Source organism: Corvus moneduloides, chromosome 1, assembly GCF_009650955.1.
Source record: "Corvus moneduloides isolate bCorMon1 chromosome 1, bCorMon1.pri, whole genome shotgun sequence".
NCBI classification, from domain to species: Eukaryota; Metazoa; Chordata; class Aves; order Passeriformes; family Corvidae; genus Corvus; species Corvus moneduloides.
In genome coordinates this window covers 2,438,223-2,462,496 of record NC_045476.1, presented here as the reverse complement: position 1 = coordinate 2,462,496, position 24,274 = coordinate 2,438,223, and the positions used below count along the sequence as shown (strand labels likewise).

General features: G+C 41.3%; 1 protein-coding gene across 1 annotated transcript in view; it reads right to left on the bottom strand.

Moving 5' to 3' along the window:
* OBSCN (obscurin, cytoskeletal calmodulin and titin-interacting RhoGEF) overlaps window positions 1-24,274 on the bottom strand; it is a 142,241-nt gene that overhangs the window by 6,148 nt on the left and 111,819 nt on the right. Inside the window, exons 72-93 of the mRNA XM_032133486.1 lie at window positions 23,421-23,618; window positions 22,965-22,997; window positions 22,778-22,876; window positions 22,093-22,311; window positions 21,272-21,338; window positions 21,148-21,167; window positions 20,717-20,845; window positions 19,844-19,983; window positions 19,256-19,456; window positions 18,835-18,917; window positions 18,294-18,467; window positions 17,337-17,496; window positions 16,792-16,908; window positions 15,417-15,581; window positions 14,175-14,333; window positions 12,917-13,094; window positions 11,492-11,605; window positions 10,902-11,069; window positions 9,951-10,053; window positions 9,237-9,366; window positions 8,070-8,175; window positions 1,750-1,792 (exon numbers count right to left, since the gene is read on the bottom strand). Of these exons, the coding sequence (XP_031989377.1) occupies window positions 1,750-1,792; window positions 8,070-8,175; window positions 9,237-9,366; window positions 9,951-10,053; window positions 10,902-11,069; window positions 11,492-11,605; window positions 12,917-13,094; window positions 14,175-14,333; window positions 15,417-15,581; window positions 16,792-16,908; window positions 17,337-17,496; window positions 18,294-18,467; window positions 18,835-18,917; window positions 19,256-19,456; window positions 19,844-19,983; window positions 20,717-20,845; window positions 21,148-21,167; window positions 21,272-21,338; window positions 22,093-22,311; window positions 22,778-22,876; window positions 22,965-22,997; window positions 23,421-23,618 (2,806 nt within the window). The remainder of the gene's footprint in view (window positions 1-1,749; window positions 1,793-8,069; window positions 8,176-9,236; window positions 9,367-9,950; window positions 10,054-10,901; window positions 11,070-11,491; window positions 11,606-12,916; window positions 13,095-14,174; window positions 14,334-15,416; window positions 15,582-16,791; window positions 16,909-17,336; window positions 17,497-18,293; window positions 18,468-18,834; window positions 18,918-19,255; window positions 19,457-19,843; window positions 19,984-20,716; window positions 20,846-21,147; window positions 21,168-21,271; window positions 21,339-22,092; window positions 22,312-22,777; window positions 22,877-22,964; window positions 22,998-23,420; window positions 23,619-24,274) is intronic.

Here is a 24,274-nt window from a genome sequence, read left to right as displayed (position 1 = left end):
ATCTCTCAATTGCCAATTATTTTCTGCCACTAGTTTTAAAGCTTCTTCTCTTCCTCAGCTTGCAACAGATTAAGAAGAGTTGGAATCTGCCCTTACAGAATTATTCCCAAACTTTCGTCCATCACTATCCCAGCTCCTGTTGAGGTCCACTCTAATTTAAAGTTCATGACCACAAAAGGAGGGGAATTTCTGTCTGAGATCCCACTCCTAAATTTACCAAACTCCTTTGGGGCTGCAGCCTGTGATTTAGGAATCCCTTCTGGAGCTGTCCAGAGCAACGTCCTATGGAATTTAGATCTCAGAAATTTAGAAATCAGCTTAACTGATGGTATTTTGTATTAATTTATATTACTTAATCCACCAATATTAATGCTGCCGTTCCAGATCCAGGCACAGAGATGCAGATAAATGAGATTTACCAAGTTGTAGATGCGGTCTGACTCTGAGATTTCCTCCTGCTCATGACTTTCTCAGGATATTTCTGAATGTGATATAAAAAAATATTTCTCTGTTCAGTTGCTCCATTCTGAATCCTGGTCCTTGAGGCAGTACAGGTAAAAACACTTTACTTTTCTGGTCTTTGCAGGATGAAAAGGGTCTAATGACTGGACATTTACCTGAGCTCACGTGCAAGAGAGAGGGGAAAAGGCAGAGCCCCTTCCTGCCTCTCCTGTCTGCTCTCTGCCTCATCCAGGTAGAAACTTCTGGGAGGGGGGACAATTAATAAACCACTGCCTCCAAATGGGCCAAGTGCATGGATCTAAAGGAATAATCCTCACAGAAAGTAATAAAAGGGATAAAAGGTGAGCAACTCTTAACAGTCCTTTAGTTGCAATTTTATGTCTAACAAAAATAAAATACCTCAACTTAAGCCTCCTGTCCCAAATCAAGGACAGACTTTAGCAATAGTACAGCTGTTGAGGGAAGGCATTTCCCCAAAATATCCATTGTATAACTGCTTACTGCCCTCAGGACATGGTTTGAGTAGCTTGGAGATGCTCTGAAATCCTGTCACAGGCCGGTGTCCCCCTTCCAGCACATGAAACAATTTCATTATGTATTTCTTTATGGTACTTAAGAAGATGAATTAAGATTTTAATGGCTACTAAGCTTCTAGGCTACATATGGCTGAGAAAATACTGCTTTTGCAGCAATTAATCTTTGTAGTTTTATAGGCATCCAGTATAAACCAGGCTCAAAATACCCAAAAAGACCAAGTTATCAGGACAAATATTTATATTAGAAATATAGAGACAGAAGGGGATAAAAATACTCATCATCTTCTGCTTCATCATACAAGGCTTTCCTGAATAATTAAAAACAGAAAGCCAGAAGAAATCACTGTAGGCTCTGAGATATTTGTTAAATTTGTAGACATTTTCAGGCAGACAGCTTTCAAAGCTGGTTTCATTCAACACTGAGAGTCAGACTCCACCTTCCCGAGCTCTTGTGCAACTCTATCAGTGCTCAGGGGAATATTTTTCCATGTGTAATATCATAAAATAACTGCCCCAGAGGCTGTGCCTAACACCAGTGCTGCTATTTTTGGAAAAGAACAGAAGGACTTTTTTTTGAGGCGAACACTTCACATGGCACAGAATTCCGTGGGATCTGGCGGGCTGGGAATGAACACACTTGCATAGCCAATGAACACAAGCTTGTTACTGGATCATGCAGAGGCAGCAAGGCAAAAAACCACAAATGTTACCCAAAAAAAAAAAAAAAAAAAAAAAAAAAATCAGCACTTACATGATGATGGTTTTCTTGGGCACTTTAGTCTCTTGTTCAGTGACTACAAAGAGAACAGTATGAACAGCATGGGGTTAAAGAAAGGCAAAAGCTGAAATGATTAAATTATCTTTGCTCAGATCATCAACATAAACTGGAGTGAAAAATAACCAACTGTACCATCCCATCCATGCTTTCTGTGGTTATTTCCAGCATCATCTTTAGTGTTTCTGACAAGGAATGAGAATTCAGAATGCTCTCTGAATGTTTAGATTTGAAATTAAATATTTTGTGGAGAACAATTTGGCAAAAGCTGTTTATTCTACCATTTTTGTTTGGCAGGTCAAAGCTAGAAAACAAAGTCCTTATTTAACTTTTTTTATTGTATAATAAGGTAGTGATGGTGTCAGAAACCTGAAAGTGCCTCGATCTGGAAAATCCTGGAGAGCTGAAATTCTTGAAACTGTGATTTCACTTCCTAGAAAAAAAGAGTCTCCCCAAACACTGAATTGTGGCCAAGTTTTTGTGGACTGGATGCAAAATCCAAACTGATAACAATGAAAATCATTAAAATCATTATCATCAGCATCAAAAAAGCCCCCAAATCCCAGGAAGCCCAGGAGAGCCCTGTGTCTGCTCCATCTCTTTTTTTTGCTCTAATTTGTGATTTTTCCTGACCCTTCTCCCGTAACCAACTGGAAGCTGTTGATGCCTATCAAGATCAAAAGTAATGATTTCATAGGGTTGCAAGTATTTCCTAAAACTGACATTTTTAAAAAGTAGAAAGATACCATTTGAAGAACTAACTGAGATTTTCAGCAGGTTTCCCACCCTATCCACTGGAATAAAATTAAGGCACTGTTTGAACCACACTGCTTTGAGCACACCCTGAACTGCTGAACCTATTTGAGATCTAGAAAAACCCCAACAGCAAGCCCCACTTTTCATTGAATAAACTCACAAAAGATCTAAAAAAAACCCATAATTTAATCTCCAGCAATTGGTTTTCAGTTCTCCAGCCAGCCTATAATAAATAAGCTCTGGTAATTTTCACTTGATGCAATTTAAGTGAACTGCCACTTAAAAAGATCTATAAAATCACAAACAGTTCTTGCCCAGGGAATTTGGAGTGTCTGTATTATTTGTTAAATAACTGATGATTAGTGCTGATGTTTTCAATTGGTGCCCCCAAACCTGCATTGACTGAAAATTAAAAATACATTTACAATATTAAATGGAATACTTTAACTTAATTTTCCTTCCACTTCACTTCCAAGGGCTCTTCCCTGCCTCAGGTAAAAACACAAATTTGACCATAATGAAAAAGAATTTTGTGCAAATATTGATGTTAATATCTGACCTAGAGCTCATGGGTGTACTTGCAGAGCCTTCTCTTGTTTATGCCTGTAAAAATCTGGAATCATTTCCCAGAGATTCAAAGGAGTTACTGCAGAACTGGGTGAGTGTAAACAGAATTTGTTTGGAAATTTGAGTTTACACTAACAGGGTAAGTAAAGAGCAAAATTATTTTCAAATATTTATCCCTGGACACAATTACAATAAAACAATTTACCTGCCCTTAATTAATTATTTTTTTTTTAATAACTCAAACCTTGTTTTAAATGGTGGAATGATAAATATACAGTGATGGCAGATGAACTGAGTGCTCAAACTATTACACTCAGGTTAGAGATTTTCACTGATTTTTTAAATCACTATTCTGCAATTTTCAAATAACTTTTAGAAAATCTTATTAAATAATATGAGATTAATCCATATGCAGTGAATATCTGAGTAAAAATACTGGTGTTCTGAGGGAAACAGCTATTACTTAATTGGATTATACACCTGAAAATAGGTGTTTTATACAATTATTTTAGCAGCAACTGTCTTTAGACAAGAATTAAGTAATATAAACTAAAAAATTGAACAAATCAATGAAATCTCACAATGTCTGTAAGAAAAAGTCTCTTCAGTGGTTGCTCTATGAATGTCTGTTCTTGCAGTCCTCCCAAAGGACACCAACTGTGATATTTCTATTCGTAGTGGATGTCAAAGAGATTCAATATTCAAAAGTTCAGCAGGCCTGGGATGAGAAAGCTGAAAATGGCACACAATAAATTGTATATGTGCTGTCCGAGGTGTGAGGGAGGATTTGAGCAATCCTATATTGAAGGATAGAACCACACGAAAGTAGGATGAGAGAATTTGGGTTTCTTTTTTTTGTTATAGTTTTGGTTTGGTTTTTTTTTTTTTTTTTTGCTGTTGTTTTTCCCCCGAGAGGAAAATATTCTGCATCCGTTTTTAGCGCCGGATGGATCATTTCAACTTTTCAAGAGCATTTTAGGCAAACAGCTTTGCAAAGCAGGAGCCCCTGATAAGCAGGTTAAAAGCTGTAAGCATTAGGGACAGCCAGTGCTTTTATAGGACCAGACATCTCTTTGGTTAATAGATTAAAACATTGCCTTACAAGTGATGGAACATTGAGGATCAGTGAGTTCTCCTTGCTCTGAATGGATGGAAGGTAATTTATGGCCTTTTTTACAATTTTTAAGTCTCTTTTCTCCACTCACAGGAGCTCAAACCTATTTTTCCTGCCCAGTTCACGCTGCTGACATGAGCCACGGGAGCACTGCTCTATTTTCACTTCCTTCTGCTACACTTTGGAGACTGCAAAACCTGGCAAGAACTGCTAAAACGAATCCTAAAATGAGCAATTCATACAATCACTGAGGTTGGAAAAGACCCTTAGGATCATTGAATCCAACTGCTAAGGCAGCACTTCCACATTCACCACTAAATGCTGTCCCTAAGTGCCACATCCACAGATCTTTGAAGTCCCTCCAGGGTTGGTGGCTTAATTCATAGATATAACAATTTTTTAAATTATATGAATGAAGCATTTTGGGATCTCTCTCAAAAAAAAAACCCCAAACCAGCAAAACCCCCAAATAATCCAAAAGGCCTCACTCCTGCAGTGACTGACAGCTGTAAAGGCAGATGGGGCTCTCCTGAATTTGCACTGAAAACCCTGTGGGCAGGCCAAAAATTGAGACTAAACCATGGTGACAGCCAAATAAAAATAATGAGGTAAATGCCCTAATCATCACCCTAATCAGGGAACATCCAGATGGTCAGGGGACAAACTCCTGTGCCCTATTTCTTCAGTAACACTAAGAGATCCAATGCTCCTCTGGGTTTTAAAGCAATCTTCCAGCTAAGAGCTTCAATATATTTTGCTGGTTTTTAACAAGGTGGCTGCTACACGGCAACTGAAGAACCTGCCCAAGGCTCTGCAGGAAATCTAAGGCAAATTTGTGAAGGAATTCTTGTTGCCTGGTGTAGCTGCTTTGGGAATTTTTATTTATGGCTTCATCTCCACTCCTGTACCTGACTCCTCCCCTTGTATTGACTGTGTTGTTCTAGGTCCTGACCTGCCCACCCATGTGGAATTGCAACACCTTTCAAAGGCACTGGGCTTTGCTTTTCTTAACAAATAATCAAGTTAGTGAGCCTGGATGGATGAATCACACCAGAACATGCCAGAGCACATCAGCCCAGGTGTGCCGTGTGCAGGTTAAGCAGCAAGGTGCAAAGCAGACACAGTCAACTGGAAGTCAAAGAGAAGGATCTTCTTTCAGTTACACTTTTTAAAAAGTGTCTCAAATTCTTCCAATATCCACAGAAAGAGGATTTTTTAAAGCAACTTCCCATTGACTTCAGTGCAGTGACCAGGTGTGGCTGAAGGCAGATCTCAGCTCACACGGGATCCCTTAGTCCAGTGGTTTCCATCCTTTTTGGATTTGGTCCATCCAAGGGATCTACAAACTCCAACAGTGTGAATTTAAACCCAATGACAAGAATTTTGGTTTTGATACCCATGGTCTTGGACTGTGGACCATCACCAGCTGCAGGTCAGGGCTCATAAACCACTGGACTAATGGTATCCCAAACCGCGGGTTTGGTTCAGCAGAATAAACAGTACAGAAAGGCAGGAGGATAAAAACTAAAATAATTGCCCCTAGGCTGCCTCATGAGACTCAGACAATGGTCATTTCACAGAAACAGAGATAAATCAGGTAAAACTCAGACCCAGGGTGCAGGTGAGCCAGGAAGCAGACACGGTATCTATTTCCTGTTGTGAGAGCAGCAATGTTGTCCTCTTGGTGAAGTTACAAGTAATCCCATTTTCACAAATAGGAAGGATTGTGAGGATGGAAAGGGATAGCCTTCATGAGATCCACCTGTCCTCCAGTTCTTTGCCAGATGAACCTGATTTTTCCCCAGGCAGATCAAGGCTGGTTATTGATTCTCAAGAAAACAATGAATTCCCTCCTTGGTCAAGTGCATTATGCCAAATTCATCCCTGGTGCGATTCTGCTCACAGCAATCCTCTTGCTCCATGGATGAGCCTATTTTCTCCACTGGCCTGAAGCAGCTCTCCCTCTGTTTCTGCCTGGAGATGACTCAGGGATCTATTTTCTTCCCTATTACTAGGTCCAAGCAATTGCACATCACAGAACAAACCTATTTCATGACATTTCTGAAGCTTCCAGGCAAACTCCAATTATATTTCTTTAACCAAGCTCACAATTTTTTTGTTGTTGTTGTTGTTTATGATAACAGCAGATGAGAAACTTGGGGCTGAACACACACATTTGCAATCCCCAGAGCTGAAAATGCTCCTAACAGTTTTAACAATCTTTGTTTGCTATAACATCTGCCTGAAGGGAACTTCATCAAGATACACCACCCTGACAGGAATTTATTTGTGTTCTTCTACATCCTGCACACAACTTACTTTTCTCTCTCCAGGGCATAGAAAAGACAAAGAATTCAAGTACTTGAAGGTTTATTTTGCTGAAAAAATTATAGTGTTTCTACACTTACAGCATCCTCCCTGTAATGCTTTTTGATGGGACTCTGGGAAAGGAAAACATGTTTAAAATGAAGTCAAGAAAGTCCATAGATCAGGATGCTAATCTTAGTAGCTTATTGTGGCTGAATCCTCTTACCATGATGTCACAATATTTGTGTCTACAGAGGGCTGGTCCAAAGGTCCAGCCAGACCAGGGCCTTGTCTCAGACAGGGCCAACAGCAGAGGACTCTAGAAAATGATGAAAAATTATGAGTAGAGGATCATTTATCCCTGAATATTTTTCCAGACTCCAGCATTTTCTGCCCAGCAGCTTCACGACTCAGAAGAACTGTTTCATCTTAGTGGATGCTGATAATGCCAATTGCACCCTTTCAAACATGCACTTGAACTCCTTTTATTATCACAAGACGGTGTGGAAACTCATCCAAAGATGAGGAAAGAAGGTCCTACAGCTGTTGGCAAAATTCTGGCTTTTGTTGACCGTGTCTCCACCAACAACATCTGGGAGAGGCCTATGAAACCAAGGGTTGCTGGCATGGAAAGGCCTGTGCCTATCCCAGTCCCCTCTCTTGCCCTCCAAATTTGTCCATTAACTATTAAAGGTGGTCCCTTGGCTGTATCATCTCCTGAGCTGCCACTGGGAACTGTTCAAGAGAGACAGGACTGGCTGGGCCAGGCTCAGCCAGACAAGGACACTTACAGGAGGTACAAAGAACCAATTCCCTAAGCCAGGAAATGTTCCCTAGGTAGATGTAGCCATGGATTTAAACTGGGCTGTGATGGGTTTACAGCAAGCACTGTCTAACACATGGCATGTGGAAGTCCTTGGATATGCAGGGAACTTTAGGCAGTAATGCCTGAAGTTGCTAAGAAAGAGATGCGTATTTGGACGGGTGTAAAATCAATTCTTATCGCCCTACCAATCCAGAAACTGGCAGAAAAAAAAGGAACAGACTCTGTGACTATCCCTGTACAGTCCTAAATAATGGATGAACTAAACATTGCTCAAGATATACTGCTGTCAGTTCTGCTTTCTCAGGCATTCCCAATGTCCTTCGGTGGTATTTCAGGAACTATCACATTGTGCATCCAGCATTACTCAAGTGGCCCCTGTAACACTTCTGCCAGGCTGACACACATTTTCAAGTATTCCAACAATATATATAATATATATTCTTTTTTTTGCACTAGTGGTGGTGTGACAAACCCTTCATTTGCTCCTCCTTTTTCATATAATGCCTTTATGAGCATTATATGAAGTTGATTTGCCAGGCTTGGAAATCAACAGATGGTGATGGGCACAGAGCTGAGCTGCCCTCTGCCCATGCACATCTCCAGAGACGTACAGATACATGGACACCAACAACCAACATGGATAAGATGGCAAAGATATGGGATCCTCAGAGAGGTGTTTTTAGGGCAACTGGCTGGCGTACGTACGGAGCTGGGCAGGGGTCGTACCTTCGATGCTGATGGCTTGGTCTCCTCTCCTCTCCTGGGTCAGGGCTGCGGCGCTGTGGTGGTAAAGCTCTGCTCCACTTTTGGCAGACCCTAACCTGTTCATCAGCTGAAGAGAATCGTGCAGTGCCAAATGAAACACAGGACGTTTTGTCACGATGAAAACCTGCCTGTGCTACCTTGAAAATTCAATGCCAGCAGAAATGGGTGAAGGTGTGACCCCAGTACCAGGCTGCAGTTTGAAGGGACACTTTGCTGCTCAATGGTGTTCATGGTATTTTACCAAAAATTACTCGCACAGACAAGTTACAGCACATCAGCAAACTTATTTACTCAATTGTTTGGTGTTTGCTCTGCAGCCTGTGGCTTGGGCCTGAAGTAGCCCTGTCTCTGCCAACAGGCACAGAGTCCTGCTATGTGCCCTTAATGATCATTAAAGAGGGTTTTTTTGTTTATTGCCCAATAATTACTGAGTTTTACTCAACCAAGGGAATACTGGACCTTGGGATCTTAGTCAATGGCAAATGCAAGGTAGTCTGATTTTGCTAAAATTCCAGGAGAATTCTTTAAAGTATATCAAGCATCCCAAATATTTCTGTGGGCTGAACCATTTACCATGGAGCAGCTGACTCACACTAATTTCCTAAGCCAAGACCAACTGCTTTTATTGTCAGGCCCTCAGAACTTACTACTTTTACAATGAATGCATAGACTATGAATAATTTTCAGAAAATATTTTACATTTTTAACAATTTATTAGGTATTTCCACATATGCTTGCTAAACAAAACAGGAATCTCAGTGGTTTAGCCTTATATTTAGACTTAATTTCTTTCTTCTGGCTCTGGAGGGTTTCTTAGTCATAATTTAAAGACAGTCCAAAAACAAAATGTCACATCAGAATGGTCCAAAATTTTTTAACAGTTTCTTCTAGAGATCTGGACCTGAGTTTAAGCTTCAGAACAAGCTCCATCAATTCTTATTTATACCACCAAACTGTCAGGTCAGAATATTGTGAAGTTTTTGGACATTTGCAACCCAGATCTAGTTAAGCCTGACTTTCTATGATAGTTTTATGAGCAATTACTCAGCCATGGGTCTCTCCCAGTAAAATGAATTCTCCTGCCTCTATCATTTTAGATGGCAGATATTTAAATCTCTCTGAACTTACCTCACATTCATAGTGCCCCATGTCTTCATTGGAAGGGTTCTTGACCACCAGCACTACGATGCCACTGCGTGGTTCACTGAAAGTCTGGTATTTACTGGTGTCCTTCAGCAGCACCCCATCTTTGTACCATCTGAGCAGGAAAACATGGAGTATAAGCCAGGAAAAATTATGCAGCATCAAAAGATGCCCATCTCACTGATCCATCCATCAAACAACTCAAGAATTAATCCTCAGACAAACATTTGGACCCTGGAAGGGAGGTCTGCAGGCAGGTAGATCACACCTGGATATTAAACTGCACACATTTGTGAGATTCTTCCCAAGAATTCTCCTCAGTCAGTGCAGGAAAAGGGCTTTAAATTATGACAAGATTTCCTGAGCTTTTCCTGAGCTTTTTGTCTGAATACCCCAAACTGCTTGCTGATAAAATCAAGTCAGTTGTAAGGCAGGGAGAATAAAGAAATGATGAAATGTTGTCAGGGCTGTAAATCTGACCCAGTCATATCCAAAGTCTCTCTGTAGGTATTTCTTTTCAAATTCCAGCTGGAATTAATTGCTGAGAATCTCAGGAATGTCTGGATCATGAAGAGCCAGCACTGGGATGAGGTTGAGATAGAAGACACAGTAAAGAAAGGGTTGTAAATTCAAAAGGACTTTTCTGATCATGCAAAATAAGAAGCCAGGATTTGTTGCCGTGTGAGTTGTAGGACTGACCTGATTTGAGGCCTGGGTGCTCCTTCCACAGTGCAGGTGAATTGGACATCTTCACCCTCGACAAGATAAGCGTTTCTGACCTTGTTCACAAACCGTGGGGGCACTGCAAAAAGCAAAGGGAAATGCAGCTGGTAGCTGGAAATGTGAACAGATAAGAAGTTCGTGTCCCTGACCAGATAATTCTCACTAGGTCTAAAGGATACTGAAGACCAAATTTTTTGACCTAAGAACAGTTGACTGCACCTTTACATCATTTTTTTAATAAATATAACCCAGTATTTGTTATACAGAACCTCTGGAACGCCTTAATATTTGTAACATCATAGAAACATTAATCATTTAGGTTGGAAAAGACCTCTAAGATCATCGAGTCCAACCATTAACCCAGCACTGCCAAGGCCAGCAATAAACCACATCTCCAAGCGCCACATCTACATTCTTTTTGAGCACTTCTGGGGATGGTGACTCCACCAGCTCCCTGAGAAGTTTGTTCTGGTGGTTGACAACACTTTGGATGAAGAAATTTTCCCTAATCTCCAATTTAAACCTCTCCTGGCCCAGCCTGAGGCCGTTCCCTCTCCTCCTGTCCCTGTTCCCTGCGAGCAGAGCCCGACCCCCCTGGCTGCCCCCTCCTGTCAGGGACTTGTGCAGAGCCACAGGGTCCCCCCTGAGCCTCCTTTGCTCCAGCCTGAGCCCCTTTCCCAGCTCCCTCAGCCGCTCCTGGGGCTCCAGCCCCTTCCCAGCTCCGTTCCCTTCCCTGGCCACGCTCCAGCCCCTCAGTGTTTGTCTTGTGGTAGTCTCAAAACTGACCCCAAGACTGAAGGTGCCTCGGCAGTGCCAGCACAGGGGATGGGCACTGCCCTGGTCCTGCTGGTCACTCTCTGGCCAGTTCGAGTTTAAGGTATTTCATAGCAGACCCCTTTAAAATACTGCATCTCTGCAGGACTTTACCTTGAACAAGGATCTTTCCCAAGGTGCTGGCATTCCCAGCAGGACTGGAAGCAAAGCACATGTACTGTCCTGTGTCAACCCCTGTCAGGTTGTCCAAGATCAATGTGCAGGAACCATCAGGATCTTCTATTATAATGTGATGGGGATCCACCTCCACGGGCTTTCCATCTGAAAGAGAAATTATTTATTTTTAAATAGTTTACCAAGAGTTTCCCCCTTAGGAATTTCACCCAGCTTTTTGTCTTGAGAAGGCTGAGAGCTGTATTATTGCAGCTGATGTTGGTAGTTGAGGAATCAGCTCTTCATCTTCATCCAGCTCTCTAGAAAACATCATGCAGGGCAAAGTACTGTTGAAGGACCTTGCACATCACCAATCCTCATTTACAAGTGAAATTACCCCAGAGTACATTCTGTGCAGTCATAATTCTGCTTTTCCTGCCAAAGGAGCTCATCCAAAGTGCCCAAAAACACAGTCTCTAGACTTGCATATCTCTAAGGCATCATCTCTTGGATTATCCTGTGACCAGTTATCACAGCAATATGGGCAAGGCACAAATGTGGAAGGTGCATTTCATGCCTGCTGCTCATACCTTTGTACCAGCTGATGGATGGCTTGGGAGCTCCTGTCACCTTGCAGGCCAGCTTGACCGTCTCTCCCAGCTCAGCTGTGCAGTCTGCCAGTTCTTCCTCAAAGTCTGGAGGGACTGAAACATCAGAGGAAGTGTGTTAGGCTGGAGGAGGGGGCTCTGTCCATGGGATGCTAAGTGAGATAAGAATAACTTTTGCAAATCTGTGAGGTTCAGAATGGAAAACTGAACAGGAATTTTTAGCAGCTCAGGACTTTACAGGTGACAGGCTGTCCTTGCTTGCCTGAGACTAAATTCAGTCTGTCATATGTCTGTTGTTGGCTGTAAGGTGAGACCACATGAAAAAAAGGAATTTGTTGCTGATCTGGAATTATTTTAGACCATGATTTTAATAAGCACATCCATTATTCAGACACCACACATCTGTCACCATTAAGATAATTCCTCAAATAAAATGCAGCCTGGATATCCCAACCAGCAATCTGCTGGTGTCCTTACAATGAAATCAATGCTTTCATTTAATCACAGAATCCTACTGTGGTTTGTGTTGGAAGGGACCTCAAAGATCATCTTGTTCCGCCCCCTCCCATGGGCAGGGACACCTTCCATTATCCCAGGTTACTTCAAGCCCCATCCAACCTGGCCTTGGACACTTCCAGGGATGGGGCAGCCACAGCTTTGGGCAACCTATTCCTTTGTTAAGGGACTTCTATTTTAACTCATTGCTACTATATGAAACCATGCAAAATTATTCTGATAGTCTTCCTCATTAAAACACCTCACTAAAGGCACAAAAATGGAATGCCCAGACTTGTTTTCAGTGTATATGGACTAAATCCAATCCTGTTCGGACCTTTTAAGACACCAAATACATTTACTCTGTAATGGGCACCATTTGTTGTTTGGAAAATAAAGATTTAATATCACTGCTGATAGATTTTGTGGATTGAAAATTGGTAGAATCTCAAATGACACTGAGGATGATGAAGCCTGAATAACCAGACAAAATTCCAAAGCAAACCCAGGGGCAAAGATAGAGCAATGTAAGCCAGGAGTCGAGTAAAGGGTCTGGAACCCAACGAAATCACAGGGGGATTTATACTGGGGTGTGTAGGACTCTGGATCAGGGTACAACCCCAATTCTCCCTGCCTTTCCTCCAGGAGAGGTGTTTCAACTCTCAGATCATCTTTGTGGCCTCTTCTGGACTCACTGCAGCAGCTCCATGTCCATTTTATACTGGACACCCCACAGCTGGACAGGGCACTGCAGGTGGGATCCCACAGGAACAGAGCAGAGGGACAACATCCCCTCCCTGGACCTGCTCCCCCATTTAATGACCATAAACATCCCTCTTTTCTGATTTCCTGAATCAAGGAGACCATCCAGGAACAAACCAGGAGGTTTGGGCTGTCTTGTGCCACACTTACTCCAGATGGGCTCGCTGATCCGCTGCTGGATGCCCAGGATCTCCTTCACCCAGGAGTTCTTGATGTTCACGGTTCGCGCCTGCAGGAGGTACTTGCGCACCAGGTCCTCCCGCTCGTGCCAGATCTCAAAGGCCCGGTCATCCCCTTCCACCAGGTCGTTCACGTCTATGTTGTTCAGCTGAGTGACAGAAAGGCAAGAAAGTCACCACAAATCCTGTGTTCTTAGGAATTCCCAACAGCAAAAAGGGGTAATGTGCACTTCCTTCAAAGATTTTTCAGATTGCATGAGCAGCACAACACGGCTTTGGCTGAAGAGCAATCAGAGCTACTTTGAGAATTATTTTCCCTGCTATATTTGACTTTCTGGTTACCAAACTGACATTTTCCTGTGATAAATTTTTCAGGAAAATAATGTCCAGCATTAAAAGTTACCCCAAGGGTGGAACATACTGCCCCTATAGCATTGGGTCCAGGAACAGCACAATTAGGGACAACATCGAAAAAAATAGAGAACAGGCACTCTCTGGACAAAGCATAGAAATGTTTCCATTTTATTTTTCTTGGCAAATAAAATCTGCCAATGAATATGAATAAGGACAGAGGTAAGGACTTTCAGAAGGTCCTGGCTGGACTTGGTCAAGAACTCCATGGGTTTTTTGGTTGGTTGGCTGGTTTTTATTGGAGTTGAATGTCTTCTGCCTTATGAGAACACTTTTCTCAGTTTCTGGCAGTTTTAACCTTGAATGTCTGAAGATGAGTTAGTCAAATCCTCTAAATTTTTCCATTTCAAAACAGGAATTGGTATCTGGAAAGGACATAACCAGTGGAGAGAACCCGATGGAATTTAGCAAATAAGAGTCTTTTTAATTTACTCCTGATATTACTGACTGCCAAAACCAGAGATTTACAAATGCAAGAAAATATTTTAGCCAGCAAAATCCACATAAATATAATATGTTTATGCTATAAGTTTATATATGTTTATAATACATTAATTAAATGAGGTAACAGAGATAAATAAATTCTTGTACTTGCAATCTCCTTGCTGCGTGGTAAAAGTCCACCTTGATGGTTTCTGACATGTTTCTGACATGTTTAACAAAGATATTTTGGGATAAATGTAGATTCTGCTTGTGCTTCAAAGACTTTTTGAAGCAAAGGAGTAGCTCAGAAGGATTAGAGGAATGTCCAAGCTGGATATAAAAGTGAAGTTCTAATTGACAGAGAAATGCTTTATGCGAGGAGAAAGTGATCAGACCTTCATGATGTTCTTGAAGATGTAGCTGTAGGTGTCTGTCTTTGTGTCTCGCTTTGGTTTGCAGATCACAATATAATTTTTGAAGAGGAAAACTTGTCTTTTGTGTCCTTTCCATGCCATTCGAGCTCCTGGAGCTCCTTCCCACACAATGAAGTGGCCCTGATAGGAAGAAGAAGGAAAAGCATGTAGTGATACATCTGGAATAATTACCACAGTTATGTCTCACCACCATTTTTCAGTGCCCAGATAAGAAATGTTTCCTGTTGCATCGTCCCCTGCTGTGTCTCTGGTTTATTAAAGCACAGCAGATGGTTTCTAATGCTAAAGGTGACTCCTCAGACACAGGCACAGCCAGTGGTTGTCATTACATTGTCATTTAAGTGGTATTATTTTATGCCAGAAAAATAGAGAGCCCTTGTCAGGTGGAAATGGTCTTGGAAACACTAAAGGAAAATTGTGTGTGTTATACAGACACTTTATATGATGATTTGGTCACCTTCACCAGAGCAGGACATTCATGTCAGGTAGCTTCAGAGACAGACAGCTCAATTAGTGACATGGGTTTCCCCTGGCATCTCTAGGGAGAAGTAGACACTTGAGGGGTGTAATTGGACACGTTTTGATGCCTAAATGTGGAGAGATGAATGCCCACCACAGTGTCACTGTAATTTAGCCTTACAACTCCACTGAGCAATACACTGTGATTCCCATGGAAAACACTGCGTACAAACAGGCACAATTAATGACTTGCCTGGTATGACACAGTAAATCTACAAAGAAACAGGAATCGGAGTGAGGGTGTTGGAAGCCCTAGACTAAAGTGTCCTAATAGCTGGGTCATCTAAAAAAACCACACACCTGGCTCATGGGATAAAGCTGGGGAAGGACATGTGTCTGTTGATGCCAGTAATTTCAGGAGCTGCCCCGTGTTGCTGCCCAGTAATGAGAGAGGAGGAGTTAACACGGTTTTAAATCATGTGGGGGCCCAGAACAATTTATTCCTGTGTGATGAGCAGGTCACAAAGGCAAATAACTGCATTATGTGTGAATTACTCCAGAAGCATCCATGCTCTTGTGTTTCAAACCTTAGTGGAGCCAGACCACCCAGTTCTGGACAGCAGTAAGTGAAATTAGCAAATCATTTCTTTCAGACATAATTTCTAAAGGATTTTCTTCTAGGAATTAAGTCTCCTTAGAAACCAGTGAAGGCACATCTGGCACTGACTGGGACATTCCAGTTACCTGCCGGATGGGTTCCCCAAGGCTTTCCAAGGTCCCTGGATAATTCTCAATGAGTGAGACGTGGAGGTTGTTCTCTGCTCTTCGGGTGAGGGCAGACACAACGGCATAAGCCTGCTCCAGCAAAGTGCAGTTTTGGCTGTTTCTGGCTTTGTTTCGGATTAATTCCTGTAGATGAATGAAGAAAATATTAGTGGTCAATCAGGGAGAAAAAAAGCAGTTCCTTCAGTGCCAAGGAGTTCCTCAATATCTGCTCTGGCTCTTTCATCTGAGCAACTTGTATCCCATTTTTTCACCACAAACTGCTTAGATAACAAAGTCTTTTCTTTGTTACCTATTCTGCAGTCTCAAAGACTGACCAGTGCGGCTTTTCCTTACATAAGTTGCTATTAAACAAAGTTGAAACAAACACCAGATATGCTTTGGTGGTTGAAAACCAAAAATTCCAAAGTGATCCTAAATTTATTCATTGCATTTCTCTTCTGCTTACCCTCACACCACCAGAGGACAAGGAATTCAATGTGGCTGTGCTGAACTGGGTTGATATTAGATCAATAAAAAGAGGGGCAGGAAAAAATGTGAAATGGCATTTTCCCTGTTTTTCTCACATTTGTTCCTGTTCCTCTCTTTCAGCAATGAGGGTGTGGAAAATGCCTTTGCTCTTCCAAGAGACCCTTAAAAATGTTGGTGTTTGTGTGCAAGATTGTGTTCAAAAGTAGAGAGTTCTGCAGATTATTCAAACTGCTCATTTATGCAACACTAGAGTACATAAATATTTTGCCATGATTGTTTTTTTCCTGGATATCCCAGTGCTACTTCCCATGAAAATACTGTTTAAAATGCTGCTCATAAATTTTGCTAGTGGTCTAAGACAGTAGGACAGATGAAAAAAGCCTGAGAGATGAAAGATTTCAGGCTGGTAGAATGGGGCAAAGCTTTTCATTAAACAAGAATTTCATCTTACTGTAATGTCAGCATAAAACACAAGGAAAAAAGTGCTAGAGTCAATATCTTAGACATTGGAAACTGCTTATTTTTATAACATAAATGTTGCTGAGTTTGAGGCAAATTCATACCTGTCATCCTATAATATTCATATATTATATTATACATACAATATATTTTTAACATATATTTTTATACATATATTTAAAGATAAAGCTCACTAAACTTTATGGGATTGGAGCTGAGGAAATTCTACCTGGATTTACATTTACAAAACTATTTATCAAACACTTCCACTGGTGATGATCAGTTTCTTATTTACTCAAGCAGCTTTCAACTGTAGTTGCATCAGAAGGAAGCCAATAGGAAATAAAATCTTTTTCTGTACAAGCTGCACAGAGCAGAACATAAACCTGTAACAACATCTCTTTACCTTGATTATTGTCTGGTACTGCTGGATCCTGTTTATGGGTTTTTCCAGGTAGTGCTGCAGTGGTGGGATAAGTGGCTGTGAGGGATCTTCATTAGTTACAAATTCGTCTGTGTATCTCTGAAAAAATACATGGGATAATGAGGAAAGGCTGTTATAAAGAGCAATAGAAAAAATCCTGAGCACCTGGAGCAGAGAAACAAGATTTGCTTCTCTATATTTATGATTTATGTGAGTTCCCTTGGTCTTATAATGTGGTTACCCCTAAAATATCCCTTAATTACAACTACATAAGCACAGCCACATTCATATCTGTATAATCTTTATACTATTAATAAATGCATAAGCATATGTAAATATATTCCCGTTATGGTTGTATCTACCCAGAAAATCTGGACAATGAACAAAAAATTATTACAGTTAGCAAAGATTTCCTAAAAGATTATTAATAATCCTTTTCAGGATCTCATTTGAGATTAATAACTACATCTCTTGATGCGGTGGGTTACAGGATAAATTTTCCATGGGTGCTTTGGCTCCTGCCTTACCTTGTAGAAATCCTGGACAGCTTTGCTGACCACAATCGACTCAGCCTGTACCCTTCCCACCAGGTACTGGATGTACTTGTTAAACTCTGCTTCGTGCTTGATGAAACACATGGCCACGTCATCATCAGTGTCACAGCTCTGCAAGCTCCGGAGGAAGACACTGTGGGGACAGGAGAAAAGGACATCTGAGGAGAAGGTGCTGGAATGAGGCTAAAACACAGCCCAGGCCGACAGACTTTGAATCAGGAGATGTCAGGCTAGCACAGGCTAAGGGAAATGATGGGGGCAAAAATGAGGGATGCTGCTGCATTAGCATTAAACTTCTCAGTGCCTCTTCACCCAGCACAATGCCATCCCTCTTAGCTGGGATGTGTGTGTAGGGACTTTGGACAAGGGCCTGGAGGACAGGACACAGGGAATGGCTTTCAGCTTACAGAGGGCAGGGTTAGATGGGATACGAGGAAGGAACTCTTCCCTGGGAGGGTGGTAAGGCCCTGGCACAGATTTCCCAGAGAAGCTGTGGTTGCCCCATCCCTGGAAGCGTCCAAGGCCACCTTGGATGGAAATCCCTGGATGCTGACATCAGTTTTATCTGAATGAATGTCTCTATGAAGACACCACTGAAGTGCCTGTAAGATCTTGCTGCCTTTTTAACATAATTCACTGTTTCTCAGTTAAATTCACTTAAAAGAGTAAGAAATAAACTGGACACAGGAAGCCTTGAAGTTCTGAAGGGGATTACGGAAGTCCCAACCCTGTGCTGTGATTTAAGCCATGCCATCATTTATCCTCCTGAAAGGAGCATCAGCTCTCTTACACCTCAGCACTGCCATTGCTTTCCATCAATAATAATAATAATAACAGTAGTAAAAGTAGTAATAATAATAATAATAATGATGTGGCTCTTGTATGTGAGTCACTCTTTGGCCTCCAGTGACTGCACTTGGGAATGCCCACCTGGAATGGAAGCGACCAATGTCATCAATATTCCTGAAAATGGTGGATTTCTGACTGGCAACAGCTCCTGGGACACTGGGACAGGTCTCAGTGTACCTAAGGTGATGAGTCTGGAGGAACTGTAAATCCTGAATGTAATCCTCCTCTGAGATCAACAGCTCCTGAATGAGGACACTGAAGGGGAGACAGAGAGGCAGAAAGAAATCACAGAAAAATCATCACCATTGTCCTTGAGAGGCTTTTAGGCTATAAACTAGAGATATATGCTCAGACTCCTGGGATGTATTGAAAGATCCCCTCTGGGGAGGGGTGGATGGATGGATGGATGGATGGAGCACAGAAGTGTCCAGTGGAAGGTGTCCCTGCCCATGGGACTCATTGACACCAGATGGTATTTCAGGTCCCTTCCAACCCAAACCATTTTAGGATTCTATGATCTCAATTGCCTGGAATTGTCCTAGGCTGAAATCAATCACAAAATACAAGCGGTTCAAAAGGCAGGAAAACTCAAAGGTGCAGATACCAAATGACACAAGCTCACCTTAGCTTCCTCTTGTATTCATCTTCAGAAACAAACTCTCCAGGAAACTCTGGAATTTCTGTTGTTCCCCACTCTGGTGACAACTACAATATCAGGAAAAAAAATTAAAATAATTCTTGGTAGTGGACAGTGCTTTTATCTATACATACTGAGGAATATCCCTCATGTGCTCACAGTCCTGTTCCACAATTCCTAAACCAGTGTGGAATTTCTCTTGTGCTGGGGAGTTTTTAGGTCTTTCCAACCCAGAAACCCCTGCACAGACCTGAAATATTGTCTAATCAGAACATGAAAAATTCTGACCATGTGACACGCCTCTTAAACAACCTCCTCATCCATCACGCCTTGCAAAAGTGATGCCTCTAAACTGCAACAGGAGCAAGTAATTTTAAACGAGAAACAACCAAACATGATCAGTCACCTTTAATTTCTTGTCCAGATAAGCTGGAGACACCCAACCCTGTCGAGAGGGACTCGATTTCGTGGGTTTAGTCCTGACCAACCATTTCAGAGGATGAGCTGAATCCAGGACTTCCACATATTGTCCTTCCTTCAGGGTGATGGTCTCCCTGTCCGGCGCCGCAGGCACGTAGTCAGCAGTGACCATGTAGACATCAAAGATCTGCAGGCACAAAACCACAGTCACTTTGTGCTCTTCATTTCCCTTGAGAAGAACAAGATTCCTAACGAGATTCCTCCAGCCAACTCTATCCAAGGCCACAGAAAATCAAGCTCTGAGTTTCTGAAGCTCAGCCATGAAAGCAAGAGGTGCCAAGTCATGGGTACATTTTGGCCATGTTGACTTGAACGACTTGTTCAGGATCACAGGGTGAGCATCAGAATTTGATCCTCTGTGCTCTCTATCACAGACACAAAATTTAACTACTAAATACACCAACAAAATTGAATTACATCCCGAAAGGGGATGGAGATCTCTCAGCCACAGCAGATTGGTCATTCTAAGTTTAGTTTTCTCCTTGTGTCCAACTTGTCCGTAAAGACATCGTACCTCCCCTCTGGAATCCCCATCTTCAGATTCAGAGGAGGACTCCTGAGCAATGGATGAAGGTCTGGATCGTCCGTGGCGAGGAGAGGCAGAGGGAGTTCTTGACTCATCATCACTTTCTGCACCTGGTACTCGAAGTTTAGCTGAAAAGCAGAGCAACAGCAAAGTGGGAAATGAGGATCTCCAGTTTAAACATGGACCAAATCTATAATAATTTATTTTCCTCCTAGGAAGAGCATCCACAGTAATATTTAGTGTGATTTCCTATTGAAATTTAGGATTAAGCAATAATTTGGATGTTTTAATACATGATGTTGCCTGCCTGCTGCACGTATGGCCTCTATACTGCATGAATATTTGTTGGAGAGATAATGCCTCTATTTTTGCTTCAAGTCAAAACTTTTCTACAAGATAATCAGAGTAGACACAAACCAGGATTTTTCATTTAATTCAACAAATCACTGGATTACTGCACAGCTCCGCACAGAGTTTTCAGCCTTAATTTAACTTTAAAATTCTGCCGTGAGCTAAAACTCAAAGATGTGGGAAGTACAGAAAACAGGATTGCTTTCTGATTTAGGAGTGATGAATACCTGAGGAATCAAAATACCTAAGAAATGCAAAATACGCTTATATTCTTACGATTTATTGTAATAACTTCTTTTTTAGTTCAAAACTCTAGACTGAGATGTGCAGTTTGGATGGACTCTAACTAAAATTTCTTACCCCCAAGCATTGACAAATGTTCATTTGCTTATATAGAATTACTGTCTCAAAATCTGCTGCATAAATCTCACTTCTAATTAAATAACACCTAAGGAAAGAGATTGGGGTTTTTTTGTACACTATTTAAACTGTGCTTTCCAGGTTCCTTACCCTGAGTTATTTTTGCAGATACCATTTCTGAGATACGTGAGGTGAGTTTCTGGAAGAACTCTTCTGAGCCAACATCAGATAAAGAAATAGGGCTTTTGGGCACACCCTCTCGGCCAGCTTCAAGGTCTCCTGGAAAAGAGAGAATTTGTTATTAAGCTGGCAGTGTCATTGGAAATTCATCTCTTTTTGAGTAATAAAAGCTTCTGTGGAAGGAAGGTTTAATTTTCTTCCCTTCTCCATTTTTAAAACTGTGCTTGCTCTCAGTTCATCCAAATAATTCACTCTTGAACAGAGAGCAGTCCTGAAAAGTTGCAACATTCCAGACAATTTCAAAAAACTGGACAAAAATAAGTGGATACATGAAATACATGGACAATCTCAGCTGTAGATATGAAGGACAGGAAGAAGAGAGCGAAAACAGCTTCTCTTACCTTCAGAGGACTGAATAGTTCTGAAAAAGAAAATAAAGTGGAGTTAAAAGTCACAATAAAATGGATGTAAGGAGAGCTAAATGAGGAACACATCCCCCCTTCTCCCACACATCCAATCACTTACCCCAGGGTGGTCATGATGGCTTCTGACACCATCACACGCTCCTGGGTCAGGACTTCAGCCTCTTTCACTGCAAGAGTGGGGTTTATCATTAGAGGACAGAAGGCACAGAATATCCTTTTTTAGGTATTTAATGCAGGTACATTTTCTAGATGTGGATTACTGGGAGCACTTCTGCAGCTCCTGACGTGGGATATATATTCCCAATCCTGTGATATATTCCCAATCCTTGCCCTGCTCATGGAAATGGATAATTGCCCCATTTCTCCACACTGCTCAAGTTATGCTCCTGCAGCTCTTGGTACAGTAAAAATGTGGGATGCAAGGAAGGAAAACAGAACACTGGAATCCCTCAGAACTCTGCCCCTCCTCCCAGTATATATTTGTTTTTCCCCCTTCTTATTGTGCCAAAGAGGCCCTGGAAAGCGCTACAAAAATCAAATTACTCTAATACAATCCAAAATATCTCAGCAGAGTGAAGCACTCAAAATAATTTTTCAGAAGGTGACTTCTCAAAGTTACTTTCATTGTCTTTCTTTCATTTTTAAGAATTTGTGCCTAATTTGGTTGTTCCTTAGATTTATCTTCTGTTTATACAAAAAAGATGCTGCTGTTAATACAAGACAGAGTCAGAAATCTAAAATATTACAGAAGCAAAGAGTTTAACCATTTGCAAGACAACAAAATCAAGGCTACTCTTGAGAAAGTGCTTTTTTTTTGGTGTGACTGCCTAATTTCCTTACCAGTCACACTTGGTTTTTTCCCTTAGGCACTGAATAAAAGGAAAATATAGAGAAAGTGTTTGTGTTGTAGCAAAGATTTACCATCAGCCACTTCCAGGTTGGCAGTGCAGATGGACTGGCCGGCCTTGTTGGTGGCGATGCACGTGTAAGCTCCACTGTACTTCTTCTTGACATCCAACAGGATCAGGCTGTGGTGCATGTTGGAACTGGCAAGTTTATACCCAGGAGTGTCTGGTTTGATCCATAGGATGTCTTCCCGAGACTCTTCTTTCATCCAAGTGATCGTTGGCGGCGGATGTCCTAAAGGAAAACCGATGCAATGAAGTTTAATCTTCCTATTTGTGCTCCTTCCTTAAAAATATGAGTCTTGCTGTGAATAAATGCTGTTTTGATCCAATTTTTGATACTTTCCCAATAATAACAAGCATAATATGCGATAAAGATGCCTAAAACATTTTACAGCACTCTTACAAGAACATTAAATCTTCTTGTAAAACCGAAATTGTCAATCATCATACAACTAATGGCCAACATGCATCACACAACAGTCATTATCCCCATTTTTACATACAGAAAAATGGAGGTGAAGTTGAATAAGATGCTTTACTGTCAAGTGTCTTTGTAAGAAATGTAAATTGGGAGTAGAACCCCAGACTTCAAATACAGGAAATCAGGTTACAATGACTTGGGGCAGAGAGAGAAGAATGTATTGTGAAGTTACACACTTCAAGTGTTATTCAGAGAGATGATGTATTTGCTCACTTACCTTCAACTTTCACAGATAATGTGATGCTTGCACCCTTTTTCACCTTTTTATTTGTAAATCTTTCAAGGAATCTTGGTGGTATCAGCTGCTCATGGGAATCTGGAAATAATATTATTGATGAAGCACAGTGAGTTTGGACTGAAAAATTCCTGGGGGTTCTGTTCTCACCTGCTGTGGCTTCTCTCACCTGTTTTGGATGGTTCTTCTTTCTCATAAGGATCTGGAACACAAGGAGAAAAAACAACATGACAAATACAAATAACCTCCAGTCCATGAGTTGCAGAAAAAAAGCTCCTGATGTGACTCCAGTGGAGATATTACACAGAAATATTGGTGTGATTTGTAAGAGTCCCTAAGTTTTAATAAAATTAACTTTTAAGGTTAATGAGGATGGGTAGGAATAAAACTCACATTTATGAGACAACAGTCAGACCACAAAAAAGTGACAACATCATCTTCTTAAACCTTTATATACCTATATAATCCTATACAAGTTTATAGGTGAACCAAGAGTAAAGCACACCATCTTTTACCTACAGACTTCCCCACCTCGCTTGAGTTACCTTGGGAGGTTTCCTCAGTAAAAAATAACTATACAAAATGTAAGAGCCACTGGAATAGCCCGAAATAGAGCAATACCCACCTTTGACTACCAGCCTGGCTGAGGAATACGCAGAACCAGCAGAGTTGATGACAAATATCAGGTACTGGCCAGCGTCTGCTTTGGTGACGTCACGGATTTCCAGGGAGTGGAATTCCTGCCTGTCAGTTTTCAGGATACGATCCGAGGCCTTTAGGGGCTGCCCATTTTTGAACCAATAGAGACGAGGCTGAGGGTACCCTGCAAGGACCAGTTACAGACACAGAGAACAAAATTCATTGGCAACACTGATTTGGGGGCATCTCCAAACTGCCAGATCCTCCAGAACCAGAGAGAAGGAATCTCCAGCTCTGCCCAGGGCTGCTGTTTCAAGGGTTTAACCAATTGGGAATGCCTAAAAATGCATTAAATTCAGTTTATCTGTTAAAATTCTTTCCTGTCTCCTCAGTTTCTGGCACTGCCCATATTGTCTGCATGTGCAAACACCTTGGAGGTTGAAAAATCAACACTTAGGTGTGATTTGAAAGGTTCACAAGGAGAAAAGTTGAAGGCAAATCAATTCTCATAACTTTTATAGAGAGCAACAGAAGAAAACAGGAAAATCCCTACCTCTCCCTACCAGAGTGAACACCAGAGGGATGTTTTTGCAGTTTTTAGGTTGTAGGAGCCACTCCCTAATGGAGGAAGGCAAGTCCACGACTGTTTCATTTATTGAAGAGAATGAAGGAGACTCTCACTTTATTTTTGTTAAGAATATTATGATTGTTATTAATATATTATACTAGATATAATTCTTTATGTTATATAAATATATGTAATATGTAATGATAGTTATTAGTAGCGATAATGATAATAATGATGTCAATATTAAGATTGTTTTTCCTTATTGCTCCTGT